General features: G+C 41.2%; 2 protein-coding genes across 4 annotated transcripts in view; one reads left to right on the forward strand and one right to left on the reverse strand.

The window, feature by feature from the left end:
• ATP6V1A (ATPase H+ transporting V1 subunit A) overlaps nt 1-4,121 on the reverse strand; it is a 57,971-nt gene extending 53,850 nt beyond the window's left edge. The window contains exon 1 of one of the 2 annotated variants that reach the window (XM_061167189.1): nt 3,909-4,121. The gene's annotated coding sequence lies outside the window, so the exon portion shown is untranslated. Of the gene's footprint in view, nt 1-3,038; nt 3,233-3,908 lie in introns of those variants that run through there. The other variant, XM_061167190.1, reaches the window with a different exon arrangement.
• Nucleotides 4,122-4,732: 611 nt separating this feature from the next.
• NAA50 (N-alpha-acetyltransferase 50, NatE catalytic subunit) overlaps nt 4,733-13,089 on the forward strand; it is a 29,173-nt gene continuing 20,816 nt past the window's right edge. Inside the window, exon 1 of one of the 2 annotated variants that reach the window (XM_061167193.1) lies at nt 4,733-5,071. In XM_061167193.1, the coding sequence (XP_061023176.1) occupies nt 5,064-5,071 (8 nt within the window). In that variant the 5' untranslated portion in view covers nt 4,733-5,063. The remainder of the gene's footprint in view (nt 5,072-13,089) is intronic. The other variant, XM_061167192.1, reaches the window with a different exon arrangement.

Here is a 13,089-nt window from a genome sequence, read left to right on the forward strand (position 1 = left end):
ACAAGAAGTCTGCAACTAAAGAATAGCCTCATCTCACAATCAGAGAAAAGCCCGCACAGAACGAAGACCCAGTGCAGCCAAAAATAAAGATAATTAAAAAAATAATAAAATTTGTTTCAGAATCTTTGCTAGAGGTACATTTTTTTTGCTATTGGTAATAGCCTTATTTCAAAGTTTACTCCTTTCTCCATATCCCAAACTTGTTGCTTAATTTTATAGTATATCTAAAAGTCTCCATTAGAAATTCAGTATGTTATGTATACTCAAACTGTTGTTGTTCAGTTGCTAAGTTGTATCCAATTCTTTGCAACCCCAGGAACTGCAGCACATCAGGCTTCCCTGTCCTTCACTATCACCTTGAGTTTGCTCAAATTCATGTCCACTGAGTCAGTGATATCATACAAACATCTCCTCTGTCGCCCTTCTCCTCTTGCCCTCAATCTTTCCCAGCATCAGCTCCACAATGGACGGCAACTAGATATCAGTAAAATTAATTTTTAAAAGGTACAAAGTATGTACTAAGCCCTCTGCATTCATGATCTAATTTAACAGTATCTATAGCATAGATTAAAACATGAGGAAATTTAAGCTTAGATTAAGTAAACTGTCCAAGGTCACACAGCTTAAATATGTGGTAAGGCCAGACTTGAACCCAGGTCTATTCGATCAAGAAATCTATTCTTGTAGTTTGTACAATCTTGCTTCACATTTAAATACCACTTAGTTTTAAAAATATTTTTCACATAGATTATTTAGGGTTTCTCTAACTTGAAATCTTAATACCCTTGACAGAAAGGTCCTAAACATCAAACCCTAAGCCCCCAACCCCAACTTTTCTAAAAAGCATATAACTAAAGTGGCAGTGAAGGATGATCTACTGACTTTTAGTCTAGTGCTATAGCACATGTAGCCTTTTACATTAAATACAACTCACTCCACTTTCCTTCCCTCCCATATCATCCAAAACATTAAAAACATGCTGTGAAAATAAGTTGGTCACTACGTTAATAAAGACCACCTGAGGTTTATATCTATTCTACTGACCATGATTTTGATGACTACTATTGACAATTTATGAGCTTCCCTGGTGGCTCAGAGGTTAAAGCGTCTGCCTGGAATGCGGGAGACCCCGGTTCGATCCCTGAGTTGGGAAGATCCCCTGGAGAAGGAAATGGCAACCCACTCCAATACTCTTGCCTGGAGAATCCCATGGAGGGAGGAGCCTGGTAGGCTATAGTCCATGGGGTCGCAAAGAGTCAGACAGGACTGAGAGACTTCACTCACTCACTATTGACAATTTATACTTGAAAGCTTTTATCTAGTGCGTTACCTTAGAAGGCGCTATGATCTGCAGGAATTTTAAAACTAGCTTAATCTCCCTGTCCAGTTGTCTCATACTCAGTCAATAAACAATTTATTCAATGCCTATCAAGTACTCCATCATCCAGGAGCTAAAGACAAAGAGTAGGGACACTCCTTGAATTCCTAGGAGTTTTATAGTTTATTAAGGTACAGCCCAGCAAAGAGTAATTAAAAACAATGTTCTGGAGGTGAAAATGGAGGAATAGAATATTGTGCAGTATTTTACAGAAGTGAGTGCCTAGCTTGGCTCACAGAGGAAGAAAGCATTCTTGGTGCCGGCCATAATCTATAAAGATAGTGACATATAAGCAAGACTTCAGAGTAAGCATACAAGAGGTGTTGGGGACTCAAACACAAGAACCCCTGTGTGCCATTTAATACTGAACTTCAGCACAGTTTTCTAACGAATGTTAAGATTTCTATATAGGGAATATCCTGGCAGTCCAGTAGTTAGGACTCATCCCTTTCACTGCCGAGGGCCTGGGTTTGATCCCTGATGGAGGAACTCCCTCAAGCCGTGAGGCATGGCCAAAAAAAAAAAACCCGAGAGATTTCTACATATAATACTCATTGATAGACAAAGCTAGTCTCACCATGGCACACACAGATCACTTGTTTGTGAAAACTGTGTACAATATCAGAACTCTTTTTCAAATTCAACTTTAATAGTAATTCAGTCACCAATTCCTGCTGCCAACCTTCCAGATTTCATTAATGGTCAAAATGATTGCTTTAATAAGATTCCTAAAATCAGGGGAATTGTGAAGTAAAAGTGCAAACTCATTCAATCTCTTTCACATTGACATTTTCTCCTCTAGTACTCAATCCTTTTTAGCCTGTTTTCTCTATCCCATTTTTGGACTTAAAGAATCCTTATTATTTGGTGAATTCGTCTTATTTGGTGAAATGCCACCTGGGCAATGAAGAAACACTGCTTATGTTTTTCTGCCCTCTAGAGATCAGGGAATCTCACTTTGGAGCAAATTAATAGATAAAACTATATATCAGTAGCAGACATACTGAAACATAAACATCTCAACAGAAAAGATATATACCAATAAAGGTATATGCACAAAACAGTAAAACTGTAAAGCATAATAGTAGTCTTCATTACTTAGAGAAAGCAAGAAAGATCTTTCAGATTATCTTATCTAGTAATGAGCATCAATAGGCGAGTTTCTCTATTTTTGAACTTGGCTTTAAGGTTTAACTGAGAAAATGATTTTTCAGATTAAGAAAAAGTGTAATTTAAATTTTAAAAATCAAATTTGTAATTTCTGCAAGTCCTTTCAATTCAAAAGCAGGAAGGCACTTTCCGAATTTGTAGCGTAAACAAGAGTTTAACTCCAAACAGAAAAACATTCTTCCATAAAGCACACTGTTTGGGGTCAAAACATTGGTTACGTTACTACATTGGTTACTACATGAAATGGGAGTACACTGGGTTGGGCAAAAACCTAAACAATCATTTCTGCATTTTCAGAAAATACTATTCATCAAAATCTGAAGAGGTCACCTGGAGTTTTACAAACAGGGAAAGGAAGGATACAAATGCTATTTAATATTAATTTAGCATTAGTTAAGGAATTGATTGGGAGTAGAGATTAAGCAGGATTTTAGGGAGAAAAGGCAAAAGGATGTCAAAGGCAAAAAATATTTAGACTTAACCTCCTTACCTTTACGTTTACGGTCAAACACACTGGTTTATTATCTTTCAATTTGTTTCTGTAGAATTACTCCCTTTCAGGGAAGTCAGTTCTGCATAAGCTAGCCTGGGTCTCCTGTAGATCATGACATCGCAACACCATCTTTCAACGCCTCCTCATTCAATCTAGACTGTCGCAGTAACAACACTGCCTGTTTTTGAAGCTAGTACAGCTTTACTCTTTCAAGTATCCTCTCCGTTTCTACACCATAAAATTGGAGAAGAGAAAGGTAAAAAGCCACCTTTTACCCTTCCAGACCCATTCAAAAGTTGTGAATATCTTTCGCAGGGATGTCAGATAAAAACTCAGAATTACTGAAAATGCACACTAGGAAGCAGTGTGCAGTGACTCTGCAGTGAGAGTGTGTCTGCATCGCGACATTCTCTCCTAAGCCTGTTTCACAGGAGACGCCTCTGCCTCCGGGGTTTTTCCCATCTCCCGGTTCCCCAGTCGGGAGCTTAAGAGGAAGACCTTACAAGGCCTCTGCCAAAGAACAGGCTTTGGGGATTGAGACCTGGAGACTATCGCAGACCCCAACTAATGCCTGAATCAACCCCACTACCCGAAGCCCCAAAGACTCGAATGGGGAACCATAATGGCCGCACTCACCCCTAGCCCCAAGAAAGGTGAACATCTCAATCCCTAAGTTTCAGGGGAGACCATGGTGGCGGGGGGTGGGGTGCGGGGGTCAAGATAAATGGAGAAACGAGATCCTCGCCGGGGCAGAATGACAGCAGGAGAAAGCCTGGGACAGCAGAGGCCACTATTCACATTCTCTCTTCTCCTCCTCCTCCCACCCCTTCTATCCCCACCAGCCGCCGGTTACCGGTCGCCGCTCACCTGCCGGGGCGCGAGGTGCAGAAACTGTACCGATCACCGACCCAGAGGCTCTGTCACTGCGGGAGGGGAAGTCTTCAGCTGCAGACGGGGGCGGGCGTAGGTCGTCACGTGATCCCGAGCTCCGCCCTGTCAACCCCAGCCGGGCTGGCTGCATCTCCGGGGCTTGTATTTTAGCGGATCGTTTGAACATTAATTTCCTTGCGATTAGATTTTAGAAAGGAAAAAAAATGCCCACAAAGATCAGGTTGTAAAGTGCAACGCAGAACGCGTGGGTGGAACGGGTTAAAGTGCATTGCTAAGGAAGTGACCTTTACGCCGTGGTCTAGGGACCGGAAATGGCAATGGAGTTCCGTCCCCGTGGGGCCTGCCGGTAAAATCCCCAGGCTTAGAGGTTTGGTCAATCACGTGATATCGAAACTGAAAAGTGTTGGACGTAAGCCAAGTTACCTAGCCAATTGTTGACTACGTTTATTTGTCTTAAAAGCACCTCATTACTTTCCACAGGCTTCTTTACATTTAGAGGAACAAGATTTATGAAATCTTTTTAGGAGACAGGTGCATTTGAAGGTCATACTGGAGACTACCAGCTGGGAAGACCAGAGTCAGGGAAGACTGAGCTTGTTGAAGTGCGAGAGGGGAGAGGGAGGGGTGGAAAAATCCGGATTTTACCGCCAGGGCCTACCAAGCAAGCCTCACAAGTTGTGTCGTAAAGAATGGGAGGAGGAAGATGACGCCCGAGGGCACAGCCCAGTAGAAAGATGGAGGTCTTAAAGTGGAGGGGGAAGGGTACGGGGAGGCCTGGAGTGCGGCTGCGCGAGGGGCGGCCGACGCGCCGGCGCGCAGAGGGGGCGGGGTGAAAGGTCAAGGCGCGGCGGCGGGTCTGGCTGGTGGCCGCGGGCGGGAGGCTAGTTCCCCGTGTGCACGTGTGGAGAAGCTGCTGCACTAGCGCGGCGGCGGGAGGCACCTCCGCCCCCTCCGAAGACGCAGGGCCGCGCTAAACTCTCGCGGTCTCCGTCACCCGCTCAGCTCCTTGCCTTAGGCGAGGAGGCCGGCTTGTGGGGTTGAGTGGCCCGAGCTGAGGGCGCGGAGAGCTCAGGGCGGCGACGACAACGGCGTTGATATCGGCGGTAACAACGGCCTCAGCAGGCGGGGAAGATGAAAGGGTGAGGAAGGGCAGCGGGGCAGGGCCCGACCGGCGCGGGAGAGGGGCTGTGAAGGAGGGATGAGACTCTGGATGAAGACCCGGCGGTGGGAGGTTTCTGGGCTTCTCTGCACACGGAGGGGGCGGAGGCTCGGCTCGGGCTGTTGGCGGGCTGAAGGGCCAGCGGAGGTAGGACCCCGGGAACCCAGGATTGGGGCCCGGAGGACGAGTGCGGGTTGCTTGGAGAAGAGCTGCTGAGCGGGGCGGCGGGGAAAAGCTGTCGTGAGGCTCCTGAGGCCTCCTGCTCCCCGGGAGCGAACGGCAGAGCCACCCGCGGCCCGGCACTCCGAGGGAGCGGTCCGGTTGTCCTCTTCAGATCCAGGCTCGACACTGAGAACTGTGGTCTTTGACACCTTTCGGGGTTATCCACACTTGGAAGCGGCCCAGAACCTTCTGGAGAGAGCAGGAATTGGAATAAAGAGCACGGATAGTAGTATTCAGAGCTAGTGACTCAACTGGATTTGGGTTGGGTCAGAGCGAGTGGAGGAGGGGGAGAGAGCGTGAGCACTGGAGACTTGGGGTGCCAAAATGTTGAAGGAAGTGTTGCTCATCAATAGGTGGAGCTATTGCTCCTGGGCCGAGAGGGAGTCCCGGGTTCCTAGCAAGCTTTCTTAAGGTGTTTGGCAAAGTTAATATTCTTTCACAGGTTACCTCTTGGACAAAGTTAGGGATTATTTTGGTTCGACTATTTCCATTTCGATAAGATGTCAACTTACTATTCAGTTACACACTGTTAAAGTATTAATTACATAAAACTGTGTTTTAAAATATTGACGGAGTTAGCCCTTGCTTGCCTTTACCCTCCTTAGAGAAAGAAATGGAATCTTATCAGTGTTAAAAGCTTTCTTAGGTGGCTGAGTTTTTTCTGTTACAGTAAGTCAGTTAAAGAATTGTAACTATGTTTTGAGTTAGGGAAGGCTTTCAAACTGTTCCGCAACCCTTTTGAAGAAAGAGTAAAAGTCCGTGTTGTAAGTAATCTCATACTGCCTAAAACAAGGATTTAAATACTACTTTAGTGTGTGTATGGGGCTTCCCAGCTGTTAAAGAATCCACCTGCAATACAGGAGACAAAAGAAACGCTGGTTCGATCCCTGGTTGGGGAAGGTCCCCTGGAGGAGGAAATGACAACCCACTCCAGTATCCTTGTCTGGAAAATTCCATGGACAGAGGAGCCTTGCGGATTGCAGTCTGTGGGGTCGTAAAGAGTCCCGCGCGACTGAGCGCACACGCCGCTTTTCGTGGTGTGTGTTTGTGTTTGAGGCCGCAGAAGAGGTCCAAGAAAATTTAATTTGATCTTTGTTGTTCAGTTGCTTAGTATTAACGTTTAGAGAAAAATGAAATTTTCGCATTTCGTGCGTTATTTCACATCAAGTTCTAAAGAGTTCCAATCAGGATACTAATTGGGGGTATGGGAAGTATGTGCTGCACTTGAATCATAATCTAGAATGTTGGCTATTTTATATGTGATCCAGTATAACTTGGCAAGTTTTATGTCTGTCTTTCCTTGAGTACGAGTGCTTTCTCTTACTTGTTTTTGTGTTCTCATTGGCACTCAATACTTACTTACTTTTGTTTAAGTAATGAAAACGAGGCTGAAGAGTTGTTGGTGTTGAGGTTGTCCGCGAATTTGTAAAGGAGGGTCTCCAAGGAATTATTCTGGATGTTTATATCCAAATTCTTTTGGTCTAGCTGTCTGCCTAGGATGTAATGCCCTTCCTGTTACTAACTTGGCAGTAGAAATGGGGTCAAACAGCAGTTAATATTCATAATCTACCATCAGTTAGTATACTCATGAGGCAGTTAAGAGTCCTTAAGTCGAGTTCCTGTCACCTCTCACGATTGGGAGTTTAAGATCCTGTTCCTAATGGTAAACTTTTGACGTGATTTCGGAGGAATAGACCTTTTACTTCTCAGATGAACTAACTCCTACTTAAGATGGAACTTTAAAGTTTTTTTCACTTGTTAGTCTTATTCTTAAGACTGAACAAATGAAGACTAGATGTTATTTAAAAGATTTTTAAGGTCCTTGAGTTCAAAGATGTGTATTGCTGTGTGCAATGTAGTCAGTGTTAATAGTCCTGCCTCTTGGTTTATAAAGGCTTATGAAAATGAAACAATGGGTCTGATTATGTGGTTTTTGTAGGAAATTTTATTTGCTAAGTGTTTTTTTTTTTTGGATACTGAGCTGATTGAACTGTAAGTTGGATAGAAATACCTAACACTGGAAACATGTAGAACTCCTAACTCTAAATTAATGTACTGTTTGAATATTTTGCATTGTTACCTATATTGTCTATCATTTTTAAGCTTTTAAAACTTAAGTATCCTACCTGGTTTGTTCTTCATATTTTTGGTTTATTAGTAGCAGTAGGACTTTCTACGGTATTGGTGTGTATTTGCTTTTCCGCCAAACAAGATAGATTTCCAGTTATTAATTACCGCATATGTTTCTATGCATGGTCTAGAAATTTGAAGTATACTACTTGAGATGTTACTTCCTTTGTACCAAGGTTGCTTGTTTTTTTATGAACCAGAGACTATGATTGAATTTGTGGGAGGTAAGCTGATTATTTTTATCTGTTCCTCTCTAGGGAGGGTGATACTCAAGCAAGAAGGTATGTTGTACACAGCCCGGACTGAGATGGCAGTGTAATTAGTCAATACAATATAAAGTAAAACTGAATCCATTTACCCTTCAACTGTAGCAAAGAGGTGTAAATTCTAATAAAGATGTCTAACTAGATGTGAATCCACGTGAACAAAGTAAAGATGATAGCACTAATAAAGTAAATAAAACAGTGTAGTTTACCAGTTGAAGTGTTAAAATACAAAGATTCTGGGGACTTCCCTGGTAGTCCAGTTGATAAGACTCCACATTCTCAGTGCAGGGGGCCTGGGTTTGATCCCTGGTCAGAGCATTAAATGCCCCAAATCGCAACATCTTTACCTTGGGTATTGGTTGAAGGGCTGTGTTGTTCAGTTGCTAAACTGTATCTGATTCTTTGCACCCCATGGACTGAAGCCCACTAAGCTCCTCTGTCCATGGGGTTTCTCAGGCAAAAATACTGGAGTCGGTTGCCATTTCTTTCTCCAAGGGGATCTTCCCAACCCAGAGATCAAACTCCTGTATCCTGTATTGGCAAAATCATTGAGCTGTTAAAAAAAAAAATGTCCTAACAAATATAAAGGAGATTAAAATGAATGTAAACTGCAATATGATATCTATTTTAAGATCCAGATGAACAGGTATAACAACATCATAAATCATAAGATCAGATGTTTGCATCTGTCTGTAAATATGAACTCTAAATTTATAAAGTATATCTACTACCAATATAGATGTGTGCATTGGTAAGTAATGCTGTGTTGTCATCAGTGTTATTATGATCCTCCCCCCCCCCCCCAGTTATGGACAGCTCTTGGTGAAGTTCTGAACAAAACACAGAATGATCAAGAATTTGTGGATTAGAAAGGATTTTTAAAGGCTATTTATAAAGGCATTATCTTTCAAAGCCAGTGCCTTTGCCTAACCAAACGAGTATCTATATTAAATTTCATTTTGATCAATCCTCTCTTTTGGTCTGTAGAAATCCTTTTGACTCTTGGTTTTATGTCTTCCAGCTTTGTGCCATCTGAGAAGATATACATTTTCAATTATTTAAATGGTGTCCTTTTTTCTTTTTTAGAAGTGCAGCCTACAGAAACCATTAGAATACCAGTAGTATCAATAAAAACGTCTTTTCCATCATAGAAATGTGAATTGTATGGATTATAATACAGTTTAATAACTACAAAATTATTTAATTGTGCTGTCATAAAACACTCCTTTCTCTTAAGCTGTTTTCTTCCGTCATCTCCTAGTCACGCTCATTCAGTGCCTGACTTACTAGCAAAATATTAGTCCTGTCCTGTCCAATACAGTAGGGACTAACTACAGTTGGCTGTAGAACAGTTGAAATGTGTCTTGTGTTACTGAGGAACAGAATTAAAACGTCAGTTGTTGGACAGTTTCTATGTATGTTTCAAACAACTTGGATATGTGAGTCCAGTGTAAATTTTATGAAATGTAAGTGCAGATAAAATATTTCCAAGGAAAAATTAGCATCTGAATTGAGATGTACCATTAGTGTAATGTACACTGGATTTAATAAGTGCTTACTTACTATGAAAAATGATTTTTAAAAATATCATTAATTTTATTTTGATGACATGTTGCAATAATTTCACCTATTTCTTTTTGTCTTGTTAATGTAGATACTAGGGAAAAAATTTTTTTAACAGGGACTTAAACTTTGGACCTAAAAATGTTTAAATTATATATGTGACTAGAATTATATTTCTCTTGGGCGGTACTGTGCTAGACCCTTGTGGGAGTGGGGAACAGATAAATGTCTAAAACATGATCTCTTCCCTTGGGATCTAGAACACAGATGGTAAATGTGGGACATTTATCTGTGGGACAACAGATAGTGTGTGGCTGTTAACACATTTGTGGTAACTGCTCCTCGTTTTAGATTAAAATATTATAATCCAGTCAGATCTTCTGAGTAAAGGAAGAGGGGTATGCATTTGCCTTGCCTGAGCTAGTGCAGCCTATATTCTACCTTTTTTGGATAATTATTTTGGATTGGATAATTCACTGGAGAAGAATTTGTTGAGTCAAAAAGTACTGCCATTTTTAAAGCTCTGATATTTGTTGCCACCTGAGCTCCAGAAACATAGTAACAATTTATACTGCCTGAAGTGTATGAGAATGCTCTTCTTCAAGGACTGATGAGAAACAGGGGAACACTTGCAGAAACCTCAGGGAAATGGAGGAAGACCTTGTGGCTACCATTTCATGGGTGGTGTAAATTACCTTTTTCTGGGATGAATGACACACACTGAGCATTTATAAATGATGGAAATAACAGTTCCTTTTTTACAAGCTGCTTTTGAGGACACATACACCCTTAATTCTAGTTTTACTTTGCTGACTAGGTGATAAATGGCCTTTCTTCCTTTCTTATTGATTACTTGGTGAAGCTGGACATTTCCCATCTTTCTGGCCATTTGTGTATCTTTGTGACTTAACTGTTACATAAACGTCCCAGTTTTTAATTTAGATTTAGATTGCTTTTTTGATTTCAAATTACAAAACATCAAATATAATATTCTTTAGAAAATGGGCTTGAGATATTCACGTTAGTAAATATTTTTTGTGTTGTCAATTTAGAACCCAGATCATCAGAAAAATTTTTATATGCAGAGCTTATTAAGCTCGGGTAGGCAAGGAAAATGTTTTGTACTTAGAAGCATTTTAAACATTTCTTTTTTCTCTTTCCAGAAAACTAAGATATGTTTAAAGATGTATTTGGAATCCTCCCCCCAACCAGACTGTAGAGTTGATTATTTGTAGCATAATTTTTCTTTAAAAAGGAGACTTATAATGCAAAAAGCATTTGAACTAAAAGCAACCACATGTCATAGTTCTGTGTGCCACCAATAATTGTTAGCACTAACTAGTTAGTTAGTTAGTCACTAACTAATAAGATTCTTAACTTCTGGGCCTTCATTTCTTTGTCTCTTTAGCAGTTTGTGTAATCTTTAGTTCCCCAACCAGGGATTGAACCCAGTACCTAACCACTGGACTGCTAGGAAATTCTCTCATTTCTTTCTTTAAAGAGAACAGCTTGAACCTGAATAGGAAAGGCCAGAGATTCTTGTGCCAGTTCTAATCTGTTGATAGTGTCTTATCAGTATTATTATATTTAATCTGTTGGAAGCTTTATGAGGTCTCAGACTGTGGAGGAGGGAGTGATATCTTTGATTATTAATGGCACATGTGTCATATGTTTGCCATTTCTGGTCTCTGTCAATTCTAACTTTCTGTGATACCAAGAAACAAAACTTTGGAATCATATTTGAATTGTTCTCTTTTAAGCTGCTCTCTTCATTTTTCTCTTGTGTCTGCTTTTTGGGACCTGTTCTCCCATCTCTCTCCCTTGCCACTATTACCTTTTACAGTGGAGGCACTGTTAAGGCAACAGGCCAGGCAAAAAACCTCATCTAAAATAGTGTCCATGGTCTATTAATGTAACCATAAATATAGTATGAAACATACAGAGGTGAGCCAAGAAAGAAAGCAAATGGGTTCTGAGGTTTTTGAGAAGTTGTGTATAGCCAAAAAAAAAAAAAAAAAAAAAGGGGAGGTGGCAGAGACAAGGCTAGGCCAGTGGCACAGGTAGGTGATGAAGGGCTAATTTGAATTTTTGTTTGGTAGGTTATGTGCAGCTTTTTGGAACGATTTTAAGTAGATAAGTAAAATGGTCAAATTTGTGTTTTATAGGATTATTCTGACTGCATTGAGATGCTTTGTCTCAGCTGTAGAGTTTTTCCCCCTTATTAGGCTATTAAGATATGGGTTAAAATGATGGCCCGAACCATACTACCAAGAGAAAGGGTATAGGAACAGGTTATGAAGATAGTTGGGAGGCAGAATCAGTAAGGATTAAAATGGGACATTAGAGTACAGTTAAAGCTAGGTTTCTGTATTGGATGAGTGATGAGTCTATGCATAGAGAACAGATTTCCTATGGAGAATGATGAGTTCAGTTTTTGATGTGTTGAATTTGTAATTCCTGTTCAGCTCAGTCGCTCAGTTGTGCCTGACTCTTTGCAACCCCATGGACTGCAGCCTGCCAGTCTTCCCTGTCCATCACCAACTCCCAGAGCTTACTCAGAGTCATGTCCATTGAGTCAGTGATGCCATCCAACCATCTCATCCTGGTGTCGTCCCCTTCTCCTCCTGCCTTCAGTCATTCCCAGCATCAGGGTCTTTTCCAATGAGTCAGTTCTTCTTGATTCCTGTATTTCTGGTTGTGCTGGGTCTTTGTTGCTGCATGAGGGTTTTTTCTAGTCGTGGCAAGTGGGCCTACTCTTCATTGCAGTGTAGGGGCTTCTCAACATGGTGGCTTCTCTTGTTGTGGGCCACAGGCTCTAGGCATGTGAGCTTCAGTAGTTGTCAGCACGCAGGCTCAGTAGTTTTGGCTGCGTTGCTCTGCAGCATGCGAAATCTTCCTGGACCAGGGATTGAATTCATGCTCCCTGCGTTGGCAGGCAGATTCTTATACAGTGTACTACTAGGGAAGTCCAAAACATCAGTATTTAGGTTGAACATACAGATAACCATGGAAAATTTTTTTCAAGGAATAATCTTATTCTTTTTACATTATAACTTTAAATATATTATGTCCCTGTGTGTGTCTAGTGCTTCTAGTATGCAACCAAATAATTACTGAGATTTTTACACATCTAATATTTGCAGTCACACAGCTTGGAGAACTGATTCACCCACCACTGCTGTTTTGATACGCTAAACCTCTAGAGCAGTGACTCTCAACCAGGGGCACACTCCCATCCCACTCCGGACACCTGATAATGTCTGGAGACAATTATAAGTAATCTCAGTAGGGGGGATGGTTACTGGCATCTAGTGGGTAGGGCTAGCAATGCTGCTAAACATCCCACAGTGCTCTGTGAAGCCCCTCACAACAGAATTATTGAGCCCTAAATATCAGTAGGGCCAAAATTGAGAAACTGCTCTAAAATCTAGATGAAATGAAAGAGAGTTCATGAGTTTTACTAAGGTCCTAGAGATTCTTAGATATCCTAAAATTAAATTAGCAATTCTGTGAAGTAGTTGAGATTCTGCCCTAAGTTTTGTAGAGGTTAGGTTCAAACACAAATGCTTACAGCAGTGCAGAGGTTATGTTCCTTGGAAGAGTACAACTGTGATATAGTTCAAATGAGGTAGAAATCTCAGCAGGATGACAGGTTAAGGCCTCAAGAACAGTATTTAAGCTGTGTGCTTTGATAAATGCTGAGTGGGCTTACTTTTAGGTTCAAGGAATTTATACTTTAGAGGAATCACTCTTCCATGTAATTTACTTGAAGGCAAGAGTTTAGAACCAGATTACTGCTAGCTAAGAAAAAATTATC

The sequence above is a fragment of the Dama dama genome, chromosome 19 (assembly GCF_033118175.1).
Source record: "Dama dama isolate Ldn47 chromosome 19, ASM3311817v1, whole genome shotgun sequence".
In the NCBI taxonomy this organism is placed as follows: Eukaryota; Metazoa; Chordata; class Mammalia; order Artiodactyla; family Cervidae; genus Dama; species Dama dama.